At 41.3% G+C, this 21,988-nt stretch overlaps 2 protein-coding genes across 7 annotated transcripts in view; one reads left to right on the forward strand and one right to left on the reverse strand.

Annotated features, from left to right (window-relative positions):
• Positions 1-21,988, forward strand: part of ERC1 (ELKS/RAB6-interacting/CAST family member 1) — a 561,256-nt gene that overhangs the window by 525,289 nt on the left and 13,979 nt on the right. The gene's annotated exons all lie outside the window — the stretch shown is intronic.
• On the reverse strand, positions 20,862-21,253 carry LOC122892443 (60S ribosomal protein L30-like). Its single transcript, XM_044228956.1, has one exon. The coding sequence runs from the start codon at positions 21,251-21,253 to the stop codon at positions 20,906-20,908; it is 348 nt and encodes a 115-aa protein (XP_044084891.1). The 3' UTR covers positions 20,862-20,905.

Below are 21,988 nucleotides of genomic sequence, written 5' to 3' on the forward strand. Positions count from 1 at the left end.
CTTCTGCTCAGGTCATGATCCCAGGGTCCTGGGATCGAGTCCCGCATCAGGCTCCCTGCTCAGCGGGAAGTCTGCTTCTCTTTCTCCCTCTACCTCTCCCCCAGCTTGTGCTCTTTCACTCTCGCTCTCTCTCTCTCAAATAAATAAATAAAATCTTTAAAAAAAAAAAAAAGAAATCAGTCTAAATCTTACAATACTCCAAATTGAGTAGTCTCGAAGCAATTCTTCTCTGAAGGAATAGAGGATATCAGAATCTCCTGAAGAACTGTCCTCAACTCTGCCTTCCCATCTTCATGATTCTAATAATCAAGGGGAAATGAGGTTAGAGAAAAATAAGGCAAATCCGGAAGTGAGCTCTCAGGCAATGTCAAAAGAGGAGTTTGATTGGTTATACAGTCTGTAGTGTCTCACAAGATTAAAACAAACTGGGATTCCCCATGGGTCCTCATCTAGGATCAAATTATAAGCTGCATCTTCAACCTCCTTCTGGTATACACAACAGTGAGTTTTATAGGCTTTTTTTTTTTTTTTAAAACATCTCAACAATGTAATAACACCAGAGTTCATTTAAATAGAAATGACTTTAAGGAGATCCTAAATATTGCTGCCCAAGTACTCAGATATTCAGGACTCCTTGGAGACATGTTGAGTCTGACGCCGTGTGTGGCATAGCACAACATAAATCTAGAACATCTCACTATACCAGAAAGTAAGGAAGTGTTCCAAGAGTGGTAGAATATATCAAAAGGACATGGGGCTGTCAATGGCAAAAATTTTGGAGAATGTGAACAACAAAATCAATATTGATAATAGATTATAACCCATTGAATAAAATAGAAATCTATAAATCTATACTGGTATAAAGATATAAATGGATAAACAAAGGGGATGGAAAGGAAAGCTTTATCCTGTGAGAGAATGTGAGCTAATAAAGGTGGAAGGAATGATGGAATTAGAGAACCACGGTTTGGCAACCATCTTAGTAATAACTGCTTTGGGCAAGAATCATCAAGAAATGTGAAAACCAGTAGATAAAAGTTTATATTTGCATAGTCTGAAGGTATCTCTTCATTAATAAAGTATTTCACTTAGCATAAAACTCTTTTAGTTAATTTACATTGGAAGAACCTAATAAATACCATTTAAAACAAATGACTAAAGTTAACATCACCATTAGTGGGACAAATCAGCATTACATGTTTTCTGATAATATGCACTGAGAAGAACTCGGATTTCTGCCAAACAATATGTAATCTAAATTTAACAATTAGGAAGCATATACAAAGTTACATGTAGATATAATAAATGAATGATAAAGCAAAGATAGTGAAATATTAGCAATTAAGTAATTTGGGTGAACGGTTGGACAGTTCTAGTATTCTTGCAACTTTTCTGTAAGTTTGAAATTTTTCAAAATAAAAAGAATTAGGGGGGCGCCTGGGTGGCTCAGTGGGTTGGGGCCTCTGCCTTCGGCTCGGATCGTGATCCCAGGGTCCTGGGATCAAGCCCCGCATCAGGCTCGCTGCTCAGCGGGAAGCCTGCTTCTCCCTCTCTTTCTGCCTGCCTCCCTGCCTACTTGTGATCTCTGTCAAATAAATAAATTAAAATCTTTTAAAAAAATAAAAAAGAATTGGGGGACACTTGGGTGGCTCAATCAGCTGGGCATCTGCCTTTGGCTCAGGTCATCATCCCAGGGTCCTGGGATTGAGTCCCTCATCTGGCTCCTTGCTCAGTGGGGAGCCTGCTTCTCCCTCTGGCTGCTGCTCCCCCTGCTTGTGCTCTCTCTTTCACTGACAAATAAATGAAAAATTATTTTAAATAATTTAAATAAAATTAACATTTAGGTCAGTAAATATGGGGTTCAGATTTTCATCATCTTGTGAAAATGGAGATGCCTAAGAGTATTGAAAATATTAAGAAGTGTCTAGACAACTCTAAAATATTACCTATAGGAAGCAACAAGAAGATACAATCAGTTACAGAATGAACTTTTTGTATATTGACTGATTCAGTGTGGGGTAGACATAAGAAGGCAGTTTTTAGTTAAACAAACAAAAATCTTACTAGATCTGTCAGAAAAAAAAATGGACAGCTGTATATGAACTCAGTTCTTTACTGGAGGAGAAACTGTTCAGTTGGATTGTATAAGGAATTCAGCATTGGGAGAGAATTTGAGTCAGATTATTTGTAAGGTTGGTTTTTCACCCCCCCCCAACCCTGATTGTCTATTATTCGAACATAAACACCCTCCCAGAATTTTAGGACTGCATTTGAATGTGGCGTTGTAGCTCAAGCAAAAAATGAAATAATTAGGGGTGCCTGGGTGGCTCCATGGGTTAAAGCCTCTGCCTTCGGCTCAGGTCATTATCCCAGGGCCCTGGGATCAAGCCCCACATCGGGCTCTCTGCTCAGCAGGAAGCCTGCTTCCTCCTCTCTCTCTCTCTCTCTCTGCCTGTCTCTCTGCCTACTTGTGATCTCTATCTGTCAAATAAATAAATAACATCTTTAAAAAAAAATAATTAGAAGACTTAAAAAGAAGAAGATAGAAATATTTAAAAAATAAACAATTGTTTCAAAAGGGCAGCTTACATAGAAAAAATAAAGATGTAGAAGTCAATTATAGGGTGAAGGCTTTTGTCTAAATGGTGAGGAAGCCTGTGTTTCTCCTTTTTTCTATTTCTTCTGAGAGCAAAATGAGAGAGTATATTAAATTACATAAAGAAATATTTCAGTTAAACAAGGAAGGATCTGTGAACATGGAATAAATTTCAAAGGGCTGTGGTAGAATTTCCTTTCAGAGAGATTTAAAAACTAACGTTGAGTCTAGACATTTAGTGCCCCTCCCTAACCCCATCATACTTGTCAATATTGTGCCCATTTGATACAGATCACCTCATACTATCAGTAAATATATATAGCCTATATATTGAATGATTGAATATTTTTAAAAAGTGGGAGTTTTCATTTTTAAAACTTTAATTAAAAGCCCTGAAATTTTAGGTAAAGCCAGTGTTTGGGGTTCTAAAATTGTGCCTTTGTAAACAAGGATTAGCAATGGGTAGTTGTTTTAAGGACTTTAATTTAAAAATGTGTTTTAATTTCAGGTATTAGCCACATGCATATATATAGCTATAAGTACCCTCACTTTAGCAGGCATAGAAATGTAAAATTGTGTAAAACACAATTTTTTTAAAAATTGGACTTTATCAAATCTTTAAACTTGTGTTCATCAAAATGCTGGGAGAAAAATATCCACCGTGTGTGTGTGTGTTAAGCAAAGAACTTCCATGAGAAGATATTTTAAAAGTCTATAAAAAAAAGATAAAATAATAAAATTTTTAAGCAGGCAGAAGACTTGATTGAATAGACACTTTACAAGAAGAAGATACACAAATTAGACACATAAAAAATGCTCACACAGATGAAAGCCACAATGAGATTGTACTACAGTCCCACAAAAAAAAATGGTTGAAATTAACAAAACTGGTAATACTAGTTGTTAGTTGGGGATGTGGAGTGACTGGAACTCTGAGAAATTGCTGGTGAGAATTTAAAGTAGTACAAGACTTTGGGAAACTGTTAGGCAGTTTCTTATTAAGTTAGATATACTCCTATAACTCAAGAGAAGTGTCCACAAAAAGATGAATAGAGGAGTGTTCATAACAACTTTATTTGTAAAAGCCCAAAACTGGAGACAAGACATGTGTTCATTGATTAAATAGATATTTTTAATTATTTTGTGTCATGTAATGGAAACTAAACAATAAACGACAGTGAACCAATATAGGCAACTTTACAAATGAACCTCAGAAACACTCTCAAGCAAAAGAAGGCAGATACAAAATAAAATGTAATTAATGTATGATTTCACTTATATAACAATTTATGAACAGGGTAAACAATCTATGGTGGTAAAAATTAGAACACTGGTTACCAAAGGAATTGACTAAAAAAGAGAGTACGAGAGACTTTCTGGGATGTTGAAAATGTTGTATAGTTTGGTTGTGGAGACAGTTTATGTGAGCATATGGATTTATCAGAATTCACCAAATTGTACACTTAAAGATCCATGCATTTCACAATATGTCGATGATAGTTAAATTAAGAGGAAGACAGAGGGCGCCTGGCTGGCCCAGCCAGAAGAGCATGTGACTCTTGATCCTTGGGGTCGTGAGTTTGAGCCCCATGTTGGGCATGGAGCCTACTTTTAAAAAATAAACTTATAAACTTTTTAAAGTTAATAAAAAATGAAAACAGGAAAAGCATACCCCATTACCAGTCTCTTTTTAACTTATTAAAGCAGTTTGACTGATAAGCAGCATCTGCTAAAAAGCTAAAAATGGAATTTCTCCTTAGAGTGCAAATTCTTTTTTTCCACCATGAATGCCAGCCTCCCATCAGGGGCCCAACCACACTGGAATGAACTTGTATCAGCCAGCCTGCTCTGTGGGTCATGGAGCTTTGGATTCCAGCTCCCTTTCCCAGCACTCTGTCCCATTTTTTAATTTCCAGAGAAGTATTGTTCTAAAACTTGGCTCAGACCTTGTCCTCTCCTTGGATTCCTTCTTCCATTTGTTTTCTTGATTTTGATCAATCACTCTTTGGCTTATATCCCTCTCTTTTCAAGGTGGTGAATCAGGGGGGTTTAATGCTGGGGCAGTATTGGGCACAGAACCTAGAAGTCATCTCCCTCACTCAGGGAAGGCATCAATCACCCGTCACAACATGACGTTTCATTCTTCTCACTTGAATGCATTTGCACAGATTGTTGTCCCACACAAGTGAGCCAAGTGGACTTATGAGCTATTGAGGGGCAAGAGATGGGGGCAGCAGGAAGGGAAAATAAAGGGAGAAAGAAAAAGAATGGTTCTTTGTGGGGCAACAAACTTTGTTCTGGTTCCCAGCCTGACTGTTTCTGATCTGGTTTTCTTCTTTCTGGGATGTTTGAACTTGTTTCCTCAGCTCCGATGTTGAACTCTTGTCCAAAAAACTAAGAGCAGCAGAGTGTGAGAGGCTGAGAGAGGCAAGGCCAGCAATCCAGCAAAAATAACTGCAGAGCTGTGAAGATAAATGTGTGTCTGTATCGGAACTGGGCTTGAGAATGGGTGTGTGTGTGTGTGTGTGTGTGTGTGTGTGTGCGCGTGTGTGTGTGTGTCTCTCTCTTAACAAATTTATGAGAAACACCCTGTGGAGTAGCCTCGCTGCTTCTCTCCCTCTGCGCTCACACAGTCTGGCACTTTCTCCTCCCTCTGACAGCTGCCATTAACCTTTTTCTGCAAAGAGCAGAGTATCTTGCCAGTTGGATGTTGAAAATCTGGCAGAGACAAGCTTGTTCAAAAAAAGGAGGGAGGAAGATAGGGAAGAACTCGGCAGACACCATAAGAGAGGATGGGGGCTGACAGGGTGCTAAGCTGGACCACGGGACACAAAACTGTTGCCTTACTTCTGATAAAACCCCCAAAAACTGAGTTGGGCAAAGGAAGAAGAAATGAGGATTTGAATACAGAGGCGGTAAGGACCTCTTACGTAGCTGAAAGGACACAGTTACTAAGTTTTATTTGCAGCTCCCCAAACTCCCAAAACTACAAACTCTGTGCAGAATGTAGAATAATCTTGCTTGTGGAGAGAGAGAGAATACTAAGAGACCCAGCTAGACCAAAACTTTTTTTGATAGAAAAAATCCCTCCAACCCTTTCCTTTCTTAACTTGTCTCAGAGAAGGGGACTTCTCCTGTTTCTGTTTTGTTGCAGGTCTTTCCCTCTGCTTCTTGACTAGGATAGCTCTTGGTCCTCATTACTGGGGCCTAACCCCAACAAGCCTGGACTAAATAAAAGTGAGCATAAAACACCTACTCTGAGTTCACCTCATGTGTACTTGGCTTTGCAGCGAAGAAGGCCAGAGCGTTTTTTTAGTCCCGTTTTTATTAGCTTGGTCTTGCACTGGACTCTTCAAAGTTCTAAAATATGAAAATGGAATATTTTGTTAATTACAAAGCTCTGTATTTATAGAGATCCTAATGTTTTCTAGCTGCCCTAATTGCATTTTTCCCTTTGTGTTTAAAGTATTCCCATGGGAGAAGAGGTTAATACTCCTAATATCCTAGAGCTCCTGTAGAAGCAATTATTTACCATCTTGGAATTTTAATGAGTCTTGACAATTACTACGGTCCAGTATATTAAACACAGGTCTGTTGTCTCCAATGTCATCTTATAGAGGTAATGCTCTCCCAACTAAGCAAGGAGAAAATTAATCCTATGGATACAAAACAAAATAAAATAAAACAAAAAAACCCATGACCAGCATAGACAGTGCAAACTTTAAAGCCAGTGGAACTTAGAAACTTTGGAAATGACAGTTTTTTGGTCTTGTCAGAGCATTTGAAATAAATGGCCCTTAGCTTTCTTCCAAACTATTTAATTCTTTACCAGTGGTTTGGTGGGACAGTCCAGAAATAGAAGTAACTTAAATTTTTTATGGGTAGTATCTCCTGTGGTGTATGCCAGGGGCTCTCAGCCATGTTTGTGCCCCAACACCCCAAAAGGATACAAGGCTCCTATGGTAACAGGGCTAGATGCAACAATAATTCTCTCAGGGAAACCTGTTTAAACTTAGGAAAAAACAAAGGTGTAGGACTGCACCCCTCTCAAGTGGGGCATGATCTCTTAGGTGTAAAATCAAAAGGGTACCCTGAAATATAAGCAGTCTTCAGTCTCCATACAGGCAGTACTGTCATTCCTGACTTGGTTTCCTGTGCCCCATAACTTAAAATGCCCCACTTCCAGAGAGTAGGGGGAAATGCTGCCACAACCTCCCTTCCTGTATTAGTCACTCGTCTGAGGAGTCCCTGCTACGTGAATGAGCCAGCCCTCCTCAGCAGCCACTGGCTGCCGTTCTAGCTATTGCTGTTACTCCCTGAGCCTCTAAGAGAACCTCCTGCACCCCTTATAGAACATCCTGCTGCTGGAGCCGCCACCATAGAATGAGGTTTTCTGCCAAGCAGGGATGGGACTGGGCCACCCTCACTTGCCACTGCGGCAAGCAAAGACGTATTTCTAATGTCTGGAGTTAGAACCCTTAAGGGATCTTCCAACATGTAAAATGTTATGAATGGTGGTTAAGTTCCATGACCCCATACACCAACAATACTGAATTCGTTTGCAGGGCTGCCATAACGAAATACCACAGACAGGGTTGCTTGAACAACAGTAATTAATTTCTTACAATTTTGGAAGCTAGCAGTCCAAGATCAAGGTGTGGGCAGGGTTGGTTCCTCCTGAGGCCTCTGTCCTTGGCTTGCAGACGGCCGCCTCCTCGCTGTACCCTGACACAGCCATCCTTCATGTGCACGCATCCCTGGTGTCTCTGGGTCCAGATTTCCTCCCCTTCTTCACAAGGACACCAGTCATTGGAACCAGACACCCCCTACCAAACTCATCTGAACTGTTACCTCTTTATTTTGGGTTTTTTTTTTTTTTACTTTAAATTGATTTATTTTTTTTTCCAACTTATTTATTTTCAGAAAAACAGTATTCATTATTTTTTCACCACACCCAGTGCTCCATGCAAGTCGTGCCCTCTATAATACCCACCACCTGGTACCCCAACCTCCCACACCCCCGCCACTTCAAACCCCTCAGATTGTTTTTCAGAGTCCATAGTCTCTCATGGTTCACCTCCCCTTCCAATTTACCCAAAAGCACATACCCTCCCCAATGTCCATAACCCTACCCCCCTTCTCCCAACCCCCCTCCCCCCAGCAGCCCACAGTTTGTTTCGTGAGATTAAGAGTCACTTATGGTTTGTCTCCCTCCCTATCCCATCTTGTTTCATGGATTCTTCTCCTACCCACTTAAGCCCCCATGTTGCATCACCACTTCCTCATATCAGGGAGATCATATGATAGTTGTCTTTCTCCGCTTGACTTATTTCGCTAAGCATGATACGCTCTGGTTCCATCCATGTTGTCGCAAATGGCAAGATTTCGTTTCTTTTGATGGCTGCATAGTATTCCATTGTGTATATATACCACATCTTCTTTATCCATTCATCTGTTGATGGACATCTAGGTTCTTTCCATAGTTTGGCTATTGTGGACATTGCTGTTATAAACATTCGGGTGCACGTGCCCCTTTGGATCACTACGTTTATATCTTTAGGGTAAATACCCAGTAGTGCAATTTCTGGGTCATAGGGCAGTTCTATTTTCAACACTTTGAGGAACCTCCATGCTGTTTTCCAGAGTGGTTGCACCAGCTTGCATTCCCACCAACAGTGTAGGAGGATTCCCCTTTCTCCGCATCCTCGCCAGCATCTGTCATTTCCTGACTTGTTAATTTTAGCCATTCTGACTGGTGTGAGGTGATATCTCATTGTGGTTTTGATTTGTATTTCCCTGATGCCGAGTGATATGGAGCACTTTTTCATGTGTCTGTTGGCCATCTGGATGTCTTCTTTGCAGAAACGTCTGTTCATGTCCTCTGCCCATTTCTTGATTGGATTATTTGTTCTTTGGGTGTTGAGTTTGTTAAGTTCTTTATAGATTTTGGACACTAGTCCTTTATCTGATATGTCATTTGCAAATATCTTCTCCCATTCTGTCAGTTGTCTTTTGATTTTGTTAACTGTTTCCTTTGCTGTGCAAAAGCTTTTGATCTTGATGAAATCCCAATAGTTCATTTTTGCCTTTGCTTCCCTTGCCTTTGGCAATGTTCCTAGGAAGATGTTGCTGCGGCTGAGGTCAAAGAGGTTGCTGCCTGTGTTCTCCTCAAGGATTTTGATGGATTCCTTTCTCACATAGAGGTCCTTAATCCATTTTGAGTCTATTTTTGTGTGTGGTGTAAGGAAATGGTCCAATTTCATTTTTCTGCACGTGGCTGTCCAATTTTCCCAACACCATTTATTAAAGAGGCTGTCTTTTTTCCATTGGACATCTTTCCTGCTTTGTCGAAGATTAGTTGACCATAGAGTTGAGGGTCTATTTCTGGGCTCTCTATTCTGTTCCATTGATCTATGTGTCTGTTTTTGTGCCAGTACCATGCTGTCTTGATGATGACAGCTTTGTAGTAGAGCTTGAAGTCCGGAATTGTGATGCCACCAACTTTGGCTTTCTTTTTCAATATCCCTTTGGCTATTCGAGGTCTTTTCTGGTTCCATATAAATTTTAAAATTATTTGTTCCATTTCTTTGAAAAAGATGGATGGTACTTTGTTAAGAATTGCATTAAAAGTGTAGATTGCTTTAGGTAGCATAGACATTTTCACAATATTTATTCTTCCAATCCAGGAGCATGGAACATTTTTCCATTTCTTTGTGTCTTCCTCAATTTCTTTCATGAGTACTTTATAGTTTTCTGAGTATAGATTCTTAGCCTCTTTGGTTAGGTTTATTCCTAGGTATCTTATGGTTTGGGGTGCAATTGTAAATGGGATTGACTCCTTAATTTCTCTTTCTTCTGTCTTGTTGTTGGTGTAGAGAAATGCAACTGATTTCTGTGCATTGATCTTATATCCTGACACTTTACTGAATTCTTCGCAGATGATATGATACTCGATGTGGAAAACCCAAAAGACTCCACTCCAAAACTGCTAGAACTTGTACTGAACTGTTACCTCTTTAAATACACCTCTTTAAGTCTCTGCCTACAGGCACTTTCTGAGGCTATGGGATTAGAGCTTCAACATGTGAGTTGGGGGAGGGAGCATGATTTGGCCCATAACAAGCATTATGGTCAGTAGTCTTGTGGGGACTACTTGGGAACCTAACTACCACTTAGGTAATTGTTTCTGGCTTTCAGACAACCGACTTTCAAACGGACTCTGGAAACGGCATTCCAAATAAATCATGGGGCCCTGCCTATTAAAAGGTAGGGGGGTACTGCGCAGTTGGTTACTCACATCCACTAATTACAGAGTACTCCCTCAGGGGGGTTGCAGAGCATGCTGGTGATTTCAGTCCAGAATACTGTATGAAAAGAACTTAGTAACTGGACTGTTCTTAAAAACCTGTGTAATCTACATAAAGGCACATAAAACATGAAGCAGATACTTGTTTGTGAATGAGTGAGATCAGGAACTTTCTGGAGGTATTCTTCTACATGGTGTACATGCTATCTTACTGCTTTGTATACTTATTTTTATATGAGAGACCACCTAGACACAAAAGCAAATCTCCCTAGCTGGGATACGCCCTTCTGGAGAAAGCGGAGCCTTTAATTTCAGCACTTAATAGATCTCGCTGTAATTTTAGTGATGATCAGGAGCCCTAAAGATTAGGTTTTGAGGGACGCCTGGGTGGCTCAAGTCAGTTAAGCATCTGCCTTCGGCTCAGGTCATGATCCCGGGGTCCTGGGATGGAGTCCCACATGGGGCTGCTGGCTCTGCGGGAACTCGCTTCACCCTCTCCCTCTGCCTGCCGCTCCCCCTGCTTGTGTGCGCTCTCTCTGTCTCTCTCTCTCTCTCTGTCAAATAAATAAATAAATCTTTAAAAAAAAAAAAAGATTAGGTTTTGATTGATGAATTAGGTTTTAACGTTATCAGACTAAAGAAAAACCTTACTTTTTCGTTGAAAATTTATTTTTAGGTAATCTCTATACAACCCCAAGATCAAGAATCACATGCTCCAATGACTGAGCCAGCCAGGCACCCCTACTCTTACTCTTTTCTTTTTTTAAATATTTTATTTATTTATTAGAAAGAGCATGAGGGAGTAGGGGAGGGCAAAGGGAGAGGGAGAAGCAGAATCTTCACTGAGCAAGGAGTCCAATGCAGGGCTCAATCCCAGGACTTTGGGATCATGACCTGAGCTGAAGGCAGACACTTAACTGACTGAACCACTCAGGCGCCCCTAATCCTACCCTTTTCTTTTAATTATTTTTATTAACATATATTATTTGCCCCAGGGGTACAGGTCTGTGAATCATCAGGCTTACACAGTTCACAGCACTCACCATAACACATACCCTCCCCAATGTCCATAACCCATCCACCCTCTCCATAACCCCCCAGCAACCCTCAGTTTGTTTTGTGAGGATTAAGAGTCTCTTACGGTTTGTCTCCCTCTTTTTTCCTTCCCTACCCCCAAACCCCCCACTCTGCCTCTCAAATTCCTCATATCAGGGAGATCATATGATCATTGTCTGTCTCTGATTGACTTAATTCGCTAAGCGTAATACCCTCTAGTTCCATCCACGTTGTCACAAATGGCAAGATTTCATTTCTTTTGATGGCTGCATAGTTATTCCACTGTGTGTGTGTATATAGATAGATAGATAGATAGATATACAAAATCGTCTTTATCCTTTCATTTGTTGTTGGACATCTAGGTTCTTTCCATAGTTTGGCTGTTGTGGACATTGCTGCCATAAACATTTCGGTGCATGTCACTACTTCAGTCACTACATTTGTATCTTTAGGGTAAATACCCAGTAGTGTGATTGCTGGGTCGTAGGGTAGCTCTATTTTCAACTCTTTGAGGAGCTTCCGTGCTGTTTTCCAGAGTGGCTGCACCAGCTTGCATGTCCAGCAACAGTGTAGGAGGGTTCCCCTTTCTCCGCATTTGATGTAATCCCTAAGCCAAAGGCCAGGTGCTAATATCCTTTTGTTAACTTAACAGGAAAGAAGGATATGATAGTGGCTTAGAAGTAGTAGGGTGGAATGTTTGGTAAAGCTCCTGCCTATGTGCCTGAAATTTCACTGTTCAGTTTATTCCTTTGAACCAGTTACCCTCCAAAGTATTGCTTTTTTAAATGCAGATGTTTCTAGGAAGGATAGCATGTTAAAATCATCACCTTTGCCTGCCTGGGTACCCGAACAACAGAATAAGAACAGTGAGTAACTGGGGAAAGTTCAAGAAAGGACCAAGTTGCCAGATTAAAAACTAGATTAATCTCCTTCTTAGTGTAACCCAGGCCTGGTGATAAAACATCACTATACTTCAGATTCTCTTATTTTAGGCTATTTGATATATCTAGAGTATATGGGAAATCACACCAACCTTTTACACGTATTTAACCTAAATTCGAACCGTTAGATATTATTCCTAAAAGTACATTTACCACAGATGGATATTAGGAAGCATCTAGCAAAAAGGTAGGGAATCATCGAAAAGATAAGGTACTGGGTTTTTTTTCTAGCATCCTATGTGATGAGACACAGAGAAGACAATGTAAAGTCTTCATGAGATCTGAAAAAGTCCTCTAACTAGAAATAGCCTGCAGACTTCCAGTTGGGGATCACTGTTCTAATGGTGTTTTGTCAGGAGTGAGCTATATTTATTCATAGATAAAGTTGGAGAGAATTTAGAGATCTATGAATCTCCCCCCGCCCTTCTTTTTTCTTTTGCACACAAGAAGGCTGAGGCCAGAGAGGTGAAATGACTTGCCCAAGATGCTAAAGCTAAGTGGCACCGTAGGGACTGGACATTTCAGACTTTTTTTCCACTATTGCACCCTTTGGAAGAAAACCCTCTCAGCCGGTAAGAGGAGGCCCTGCTAATAACAGTATTCTTCCACAGCAATGTGACTTTTTTTGAGGGAGAAAAGTGGTAGACCACTTAATATATCTGCTAAGAAGTTTCTGTAACGTCTCTTCAGGGCTGCAGCTTTGCCAGCATCCCTCTTGCTCCCTGCACACACTGCTGAACCCTTAGCATTCGGCTCTTACGTACCATCTAGGGTAGTACAGCCCGCAGGCAGCAGTCCTGTAGGCACTGGGGATACTTGGAAAGAGCCCCATGCGGGTCTTGCTGGGTCCTGTGTGGTGAGATAATCCCATGACTTCTCCATCTTCTCTTGAAGAACTGGCTTTCTCACTTGGCTATTTCTGAAGGTTAAGCTCCCCTCCCTCTCCATCTGCCTCCTCAGGAGGAGACGTAGAGCAGAAAGATCTGGTGAGCCTTCTCCCCTTCAGTAAGCTGGGTGAAACTTCCCAGAAGTACTTGCTTTGGTGTGGACTTTCCCTCTCAGGCTTGGTCATTCCTTCCATGCGGAAATGCAGCTGGGTGAGGCCCCTGGAGCTCTGCACTGCTGCGGCTTCGCCTGCACTTTCTGGGGAGCCGTGCTCATGAGTGTGGTGAGCCTTAGCATTTGCTGAGCCAGGTAGGGCTGGAAATGTCCCTGGAGTCTCTCATTCTCACCCTTCTTCACCTAAGTAAACACTGACTGCAAAATTTTTTGAGCATTAGGAGTCTATGGGAATATTTTTCTTTCAACCCCAACCATCCCCAAGAACTTTCGAATCAAATCACATGTTTTCTTCCCTTTAGCAATCCAAAATTAGTTACATACAACTCCAGACCCATACCTCATCCCCATCCTTCTCCACGTCACGAGACCCGATTTACCTTATCCCTGTATTATGCTTGCCCCTCACAGCTACTCATGGTCCTCCGTAAAATGGCCATGCATACCCAGGGAAAACACTCAGAACCGCCCACATGACTCCAGAGCCTTGCTCAGTAATGACACCCTTTCCAAGGCCCTTCTGAATTACTGGACCAGCAACTTGTACCATACTCAGGGTCATTTTGTCATTTCACTGAGGAGTCAGGAGACACCACCCAGGCAATGATTCAGGTTGGCAATTTAAAAAAAAAAAAAAAATACTCAAGCAAGATCCATAGTTTCCTGTGGGAGGCTTTCTAGTCTCTCCCTGCCACACTCATCCCAGAATCAGATCCAGGTGCTAGAAACAGCAGACAGCAGTCCCGGACATAGAGTGTGCATTGAACACATGCCACTGTGGTGAAGGAAATTTCCTTCTCTCTTCCTGCTCTGCCAGAGCGATGAGCTGGAACTGGCTCAGGCTTTAAGCTGGTTTAGCATTAAAATCTCAGCTGCAACAAAGCCTTGTTCTCACCGCCCTGACAGTTTTCAGCATTAGATTTCTTATTAGTTGTTTGGGTTTTTTTTTTCCACCCTCTCCCTTTTGACACTTTTCTTTTCTGAGAGCCAAACCAAATACGCTGGGCTGGCTAGCTAGCCTGTATGTGTCTGCGATTCCCAGAACTCCGCTGCTATTCTGATGGATCCCTTTGGCAAGGAGGGAAATATTTCTTCATTTTGATAATGACAGGCCCTTAGTTTTAACGTCTATTTATGTCAGTTAACAGATTCTAAGAGATAATGTGAGATACTACCAATCAGCTAAGGCAACCATATGAAAATTCTAGCTGGAAAATACAGTTCTTTGTTTGTAACACTCTACACTTTTCTCCAGCCTCAAGTAATTACCTCCATCAGTCTTTGGACTGGTAAAGCCTTGTGCAGACCATCCCATCCATCTCTGTGCCTCAGGTGTCTGCTTCATGTGAGCACCCCACCCAGATGGGTAATTGGCTCGTTGGGCTTAAAGGCTAACACACGACTGGTCATGAGGCAAACACTTCTGTTGGTCGAAACTCTGCTGGCCGCTGTACCTTCTTAGGCCTTCATTGTCTGACTTGCTTGCAGGGCTAGAGAATTGAACTAGTACTTCTTAGCTCACTTCCAGGCTTATGATTCTCAGGTTCAGAATCAATAGTTCTACTGTTTGATGTTTTGTTGGGGAGGGGATTAGTGTGGAAAACTAAGTTATAGTCTTCATATTAATGCAGGTTCACTAAAATTCTTAACTACTTATTTCCATCAGAGCTAGGGAGCTTCTGGCACTGAAGGATTTTCAGAGCCACAGCTAAGAAAGAGAGCAGCTCCTGAGTTGCTTTTGTTATTATTTTCTTTTTAACCTTTTAAAAGGAAAGGTAAAAATACGTAGAGAAATCTAGCTACCCCAAGGCATATGGCATACATTCATTCAATAAATATTTGGGGAGCACCTACTATGTGCCAGGCATAACATGCTCTTGAAAGTACTAGAAAGGGGCGCCTGAGTGGCTCAGTGGGTTAAGCCTCTGCCTTCAGCTCAGGTCATGATCTCAGGGTCCTGGGATCGAGCCTCACATTGGGCTCTCTGCTCAGCAGTGAACCTATTTCTCTCTCTCTCTCTGCCTACTTGTGATCTCTCCCTGTCAAATAAATAAAATCTTAAGAAGAAAAGAAAGGACTAGAAAATTCTAGAAAGTCATTTATGATTTTCTTGCTCTGAGAGGCTTAAGTACCCGGGGTTCCCTCCTACCCTGATGCTTTAGTCATGGGGGAATAAAATGAGGAAGTCCCTTTGGTGATATAAAACCAAGTGAATCTTGGGGAGATCTCTGTCGTACTGCTCAGCAGTGGAATTTTGAGTGTGGATCATGTATATACAGGCCCCCTTAGTAGAATGGAGCTAAACTCTTGTTTTTATTACGCCATTTTGTGTAAGATTCATCATGGAGGAGCAGCAACATCTTACTTACTTTTGGCCCAAGGCAACAAAGAGCCTTTTCTTCCTTTTTTTTTTTTTAAGATTTTATTTTTTAATCTATTTACTTGTTTGAGAAAATGCGAGAGAGCGCAAGGCAGTAGTGGGGGACAGAGTGGGAGGGAAAAGGACAAGCAGATTCGTGCTGAGCATGGAGCCCGATGCCAGGCTCAGTCCCATGACTCTGAGACCCCGAGACCATGACCCCTGCCAAAATCAAGAATCGGCCACCATCCAACTGAGTCACCCAGGTGCCCCTGGCCTGCCTTTCTTATGAGAACAAAATCAGACATTGCCTGACAAAGGAGCTCATTACAAGTTAGGGAGAAGAAGGCCCCTTAGCAACCTCATGATCATGACCACTTCCACTCAGCATTGCACAGAGCCCAAAGCCATGGTGGCTGTTGCTCCAGGCTCCACATGCCAAGCAACTGAGGCAGATGGAGACCTCAGGAAAAAAAACTGTAGGAGATACAACCTGCAAGCTCAGACTTGAAAATATCAAGGAAGAAAGAATTTTGGGGTTAGTCTTAATCTGTGGGAAATAATCATAGGACAGATACTTCAAAAGTAACTTTAATTCTCCCTGGTACTAAATGCTAGAGGAACCCTACAGAATGAAACAGTGGCCTGAAAAAGCCTGCCGAAAAGTAAATGACCAGACAAGCAATACCCACCACGTGCACTTCATGTTTTACTAACAGGTATTGTGGCAAAAGGCATTTTATTTTATTCTAGTTTTTCGAAAATCCAAACTCAGAAGTTCTTTCATGTCTTTAAACTCCTAAGCAGATGTGGTTGAACAGCCTGCTGATTGGGGCTGGGGGGCTCTAGCCCGGGTCTGGCTGGGGTAGAAAACCATTTCAGCCTCATCCGTCACCTCCAAAAGGCTCCAATTATCATGCCAGTTACCACCTCAGACCTCATGGCCTATGCATCCTGGGACCTAGCTGTTAAAAACCTCAAGTTCAGATTCTTGTCTGCTTCAACCAAACTAAGCATCTCTGTATAATTTCCTGCCCACCGCAAAACCATCCTCAGAAAGGAATTAATCTGAGTCACTGCCAACCACAACTGAATTCATTCAGTTACATCTCTTGTAACCATATCCCTTCTTCATAGGCATCCATCCACCCTCTTCTTTCATCCCCCCCCCCGCCCCCGCCAACTGTGACTGTGAATAGAGCTCTTTACCTTGAAATAAAGCTATTTTCTCTCCTTTAAGACTGCCTAATTTTGTGAATTTCTCTTAGCTCTCCCTGTGCCTTTACTTGGCTATGGAGACATATAGTAGCTATTCTGAAATCATGTCCTGTGCTGGGCAGTGAATGTTCTGGGGCAATTTCCCTGAACCAGTCAGCCCATCCCTCAGCTGCAGTTCTCGTCGTCCATCCAGCCCAGCTACGTTCCTTATTCTTCATACCCTCAGCTCTATTCTCTGACAGACAACCATCCTAGCATTGAAAGCAGGAAGGGAACTTGGTTTGTTTCCCTTACTGCCAGCCTTTTATAACAATGTTTTTGGATGGGTGTGAGGCTGTAGAACATCGTCTCTGAAATACCTCAGTTTCTTTCTGAGCTCCCCTGTCCGCTCGTCCCCGGAGCAGTGATGGCAGCTGAAGCATTCTCTCCTCCCCTTGTGTTCACACACTTCCAGTGTGTGTTGCTTCGAGCACTCAGAGTGAGTAACTTTTGCATTTGTGATTCTTGGCTCGAGTCCCTCTAGAAATCATATTACTACTCTGAGTTCAGGGAGGGCTGGAATAGCTACTAAGAACAGAATACATTATAATAACATTCAGCAGACAAAGCCAGAAAACTCTGGCCAGAGACCACCTTAGTCTCCTTTACTTGGCCTATATTCCATTTGCTGAGAACTTTAAACCAAGTGAGATGCCACCGTATACGGTTTACGTGCCCCGCTGTAAGGTCTGCGTCATCACACCGTCTTGTTTTTGAGATGCTTCACATTTTATCTTAAAAAACTCTTTGGAGAGTTATCCATGTTTTTCCTCAGTCACCAGCTTCGGGCAGGATATTTTTGCTAGGCAGCATTGGTATGTAAAAACCTATCAAGGCATTTGAAGAAGAGTTGGGGAATTAAACAAATAGCCAACTGTTGTAACATGAAACCAAATTAATACTTCAGCAATAGTTACCTCTTAACAGAGAAGGCTTCACAGAGGGAAGAGCCCCTTGCGCTCAGTTGTGAAGGGTGAATAGCAGGGAAGAGGGGTATGTAGGAGGGAAGGTTGTCTGCATTCTAGGATGTGGGAAACACATCAAAATAAAAGCAAAGACGAGGGCATGTACCAGGAGGCTGTATGTATATGGCGGGGCTATCCCAGGAGGTGAATTTGGGGAGGTAAGATAGGGTCAGATTGGACTCTGTTTTGTAAGTAGGAAATCATTTAAGATATTGGAGGAGGAGGCGAGAATCTAATCCAGCCTCTTTTTAGAAAGAGTGTTCTCACAAGCCAAAGCTAATCCTGCTTGTGAGCTATTACAGTAAGCAAGGGGGTGCCTGGGTTGGCTCAGTCGGTTAAGAGTCTGACTTTGGCTTAGGTCATGATCTCAGAGTCATGGGATGAGTACTGCATTGGGCTCCTTGCTCAGTGAGGAGTCTGCTTCTCCCTGTCTTCCCCCCTCGTGCTCTCTCCCTCTCTCAAATAAAATCTATATAAAAAAATATTGTGTGTGTGTGTGTGTGTAATATATTACAATAAGCAAAAGATACTAGAATGAGAGAACTTACATTAGGGCTGTGACCAGGAGATCAGCAAAGAAACTTAAATCAAAAGAAACATAGCCTGGGACACCTGGGTGGCTCAGTGGGTTAAGCCTCTGCTTTCAGCTTGGGTCATGGTCTCAGGGTCCTGGGATCGAGCCCCCCATTGGGCTCTCTGCTCAGCAGGGAGCCTGCTTCCTTCTCTCTCTCTGCCTGCCTCTCTGCCTACTTGTGATCTCTGTCTATCAAATAAATAAATAAATAAATAAAATCTTTAAAAAAAAAAAAAAGGAAAGAAAGAAACATAGCCTGGAAAGGCCATTAAGCCATTAACAGGAATTTCCCAGATTAAGAAATGGCCAGTAAATATACTTAAAAATGTTTGGTCTCAATTTTTGGCATCACTTCAGCAAGGTTGGGGTGTGTGTGTGTGGCCCCAGTATATTGGGTAGGTGGGATAATGAGCACCCTTATTCATTGCCTAGAATCTGAAAATTAGTGCAGCTCTTCAGGAATAGTTTGGAAGCTTAAAGAGGTATATACACTTTGACCCAGAAATTTTGAGAAATTTTGATCATAAATATGCAAAGATTTATGTACTAGCAAACAATATGTTACTATTTGTAGTAATGAAATATTGAAAACAAAATAAATTTCTAGTAATGGAATTATTTAAATTATGATACGTCCATAAAATGGATTACAGTGTGACCTATCTATAAATTACGTTTTAGAAGAATATTTAATCACATGAAAAGCTATTTGTAGTAGTAATTAAGTGAAAACAACAATTTATTAAACAGTATGAATGGTATGAGTTGATGTGTAAGTGGAACATTCACAAAAAAGTGTTTATTCAGCATTTGAAAAATGTGGGTCGAGCTCCGTAAAGAGAAGGGAGTTCGAATTATATTGACATACCTTGATAATCCTTAAGTTTAGGTCACATATGGGTTATTTTACTATTTTCTTTTGTATGTGTGTGAAACTTTCTATGCTAAAAGTTGTTCAAACCCCACAAAAACCCACCTCAAAAGAAATAATTAAATTTGCAAAGAAAGTAGATTTGCAAAGAAAGTGTTAATGCACTAAAGCATAATAATAATATAGAATAATACCTGGACTATAATAAATGTCCCTTAAGTTACTTGCTGTTTTTATTACCGCTTTATAAAGCTAAAGATAGATGGTGTTACCCCAGCAGAGGACAAAAGAGGAAGAACAGAGGAATGCCTCCCCCCGACTGGAGCCCAGGAAGCCCCTGCATGTGTGGGACGAAGCAGAAGAGGAACAGGGGTAGGAAAGAGAAGAAAGACAAGGACAGGCCGAAGAGAGCCAGAAAGTCAAGAGGCAGAGAGATTTTAGAAGGAGATGTTATCAGAGCAAATAGCCCAGAGGAGTTCAAGTAGGTTGAAGACAGTTAAAGCCATTGGATTATGCTGTTCAGGAATCCTTGAGGTTCGGTTTTGGGTTTTGGGTTTCTTTATAACATGCATGCAAAAAAAAATACACTGATGAAAAAATGCAACTCAACAAATTTTTACACACTCACGTAATGAGCCTTTGGAACAGGAAGCAGAAAATTCCCCAGCACCTCAGAAGCCTCTTGTCTTGCCACTACTCTGCCCTCCATGGGTGACCTGACTTCTAATACTGGAGATAAGTTTTGCCTGTTTTTTTTAACTGTTTCTACCTGGAATCAAACAATGTGAACTCTTTTGCGTCTTACTTCTTTCATTCAACATCATGTTTATGAAATGTGTCTGTTATGATATACATAGGTATATTTCATTCATTCTCATTGCTGTACGATACTCCATTGTATGAATGACTATACCACAATTTATCACCTAGTAGTTGATGGACGTTTCGGCTATTTGGGCTATTTTTCTGGATTCCCTTCTCTCTTCCATTGGTCTGTATGCCTGTTCTTGTGCCAGTAGTAAACTGTGTTCATAACTCTAGCTTCATAGTAATACTTTTCTTCATGATTGTTCTTCACGTTCTTATAACTTTGTTCTTTGAGCTTGCTTTGGCTGTTCCTGTTACTTTACACGCATGCGTGCATCCACCAGCCAAAGTTCTTACTGGGCCTGTGTTGAGTCTATAGATTAGTTTGGGCATAATGAACACTTTATGCTACTGAGTCTGACGATCCATGGCCATCATGTATTCCTCCATTTAAGATATCTTTTATTTCTCTAAATGATGTTTTATAATTTTCAGTGGAGCAGGCTTAGCTTAGTAACCTTTTGAGAGAGCAGTTTCAGCGAACAGCAAAATGTAAATTCTCAGATGCTAAAGAGGAAAATGGGAAACAGGTAGCAAATGTAAACCGTTCCTTTGAGATGTTTGATAGTGAAAGAAAGAGGAAAATTGGTACTAGCTTGTGAGAGGAGCAGATTTGAAAGGTTGTTTCGGCAGAGAGTGCCCTCAGAAACGATGGAGAGAGTCCCGGGGGTAGGAGAGGTTGGAGGCACAGAATGAATTAAAGGGACAGGGACATGGAAGGGTGGCTCAAGTTAGCCTGGAGAAGAAATTAGGAGCAAGGAGTGTTGTGAAGTTATTTTGAGGTAGTGTGTTCATGTCTGGATTACCTTAGTAACAATTTCTTCAGACTCACTGGTTGCTTACACAGTGAATAGTACTGAGCCATCATGAGTGCTGTGCCCTCTGTCACTCATGGCACCAGAACTCACATTCAGGGTGTTTGGAGCAGCAAGACTTGCTGCCCTCCCAGTCATCCCATGATGAGCATAATTCACATGCTCAAATCCCTATTTCTTTTTTTTTTTTTTTTTAAACAAGCTGTGGCCAGTTTTATTAAAGAAAAATTCCGTGTGATTTACTTTTCACCAGTCTGTTCTGGCATGCTTCTAATGATATCAGAATCACCTGGATCAATGATAGCCAGCGTGCATACTCTGTAGTATTTCCCACATGCTGTGCCCAATTCAATATTATTGCCACTGTAGTGATGGACACCAGTTTTGGCCAACATGGCATAGTATTCTATTTCAGATTTCCTCAAGGCCGGGCAGTTGTTGGCGAGGATGACCAGCTTCGCTTTGCCGTGTCTGATCATTTTCAAAGTCTGCTTGTACCCCAGCACGTATTTTCCACTTTTCATAACGAGCTGGAGTCTGGAGTTGATGGACTCCAGCGACTTTTTCATCTTCTTTGCGGCCACCATCTTAGGTGCGGGACGTCCCCAACCAAGAGCAGCCTCCAAGATGGCCGGGAGAGAGAAAGGAAAGAGTCAAATACCTATTTCTTTGAGCAAAGCATATTACTTGGTATTTTCTCCACTGTGCATACCCATTCATTTATTATTCCAATAATCCCTTCCTCCAGAGTATCTTAGCTAAATTAAGGCTTAGTAGATAGGGGTTTTTCCACTAAATCTTGAGGTGCCCGAGAGACTTGAGGAAGATTTTGTAGTAGAGATTTTATATATGGAGGAAACGATGGTGCTGAGATAAGGGATTTAATACTTAAGTTCTAGAAAGAGCTTGCCAGATTCACAGGAACAAATCTGTTTGGTAGTTTAGTGGAAGTTATTTTACTTTAGAAGTAAGTTTTTAAGTTTGTTGTTTGCTTTAGGTGCAAAGCTTTCAATACATACACAGAAAATTTTATCTTTCCATCTAGAGAGGGCACTATGTAAACTTACGTGCTACATATAATTACAGTGTTTTTAAGAATGTAAACCGAGAAGACAGTGTTTTCACTGTAGTACTTGCAATGGTGGAATTAGCCTGCCAATATTAGAAAGTAGAGAATAGGAAGTGGAAGATCTTGTTGGATTACTCAGCCTTATATCCACTAAGTTTGGATAGGTAGCTTTAACAAGGAAGGGAAAGAGGGAGAGAAAAGGATTTAATTCATTGCAGCTAGGATATAATAAGCATTTTCATTGAATCCCAAA

This window comes from Neovison vison, chromosome 12, assembly GCF_020171115.1.
Source record: "Neovison vison isolate M4711 chromosome 12, ASM_NN_V1, whole genome shotgun sequence".
In the NCBI taxonomy this organism is placed as follows: domain Eukaryota; kingdom Metazoa; phylum Chordata; class Mammalia; order Carnivora; family Mustelidae; genus Neogale; species Neogale vison.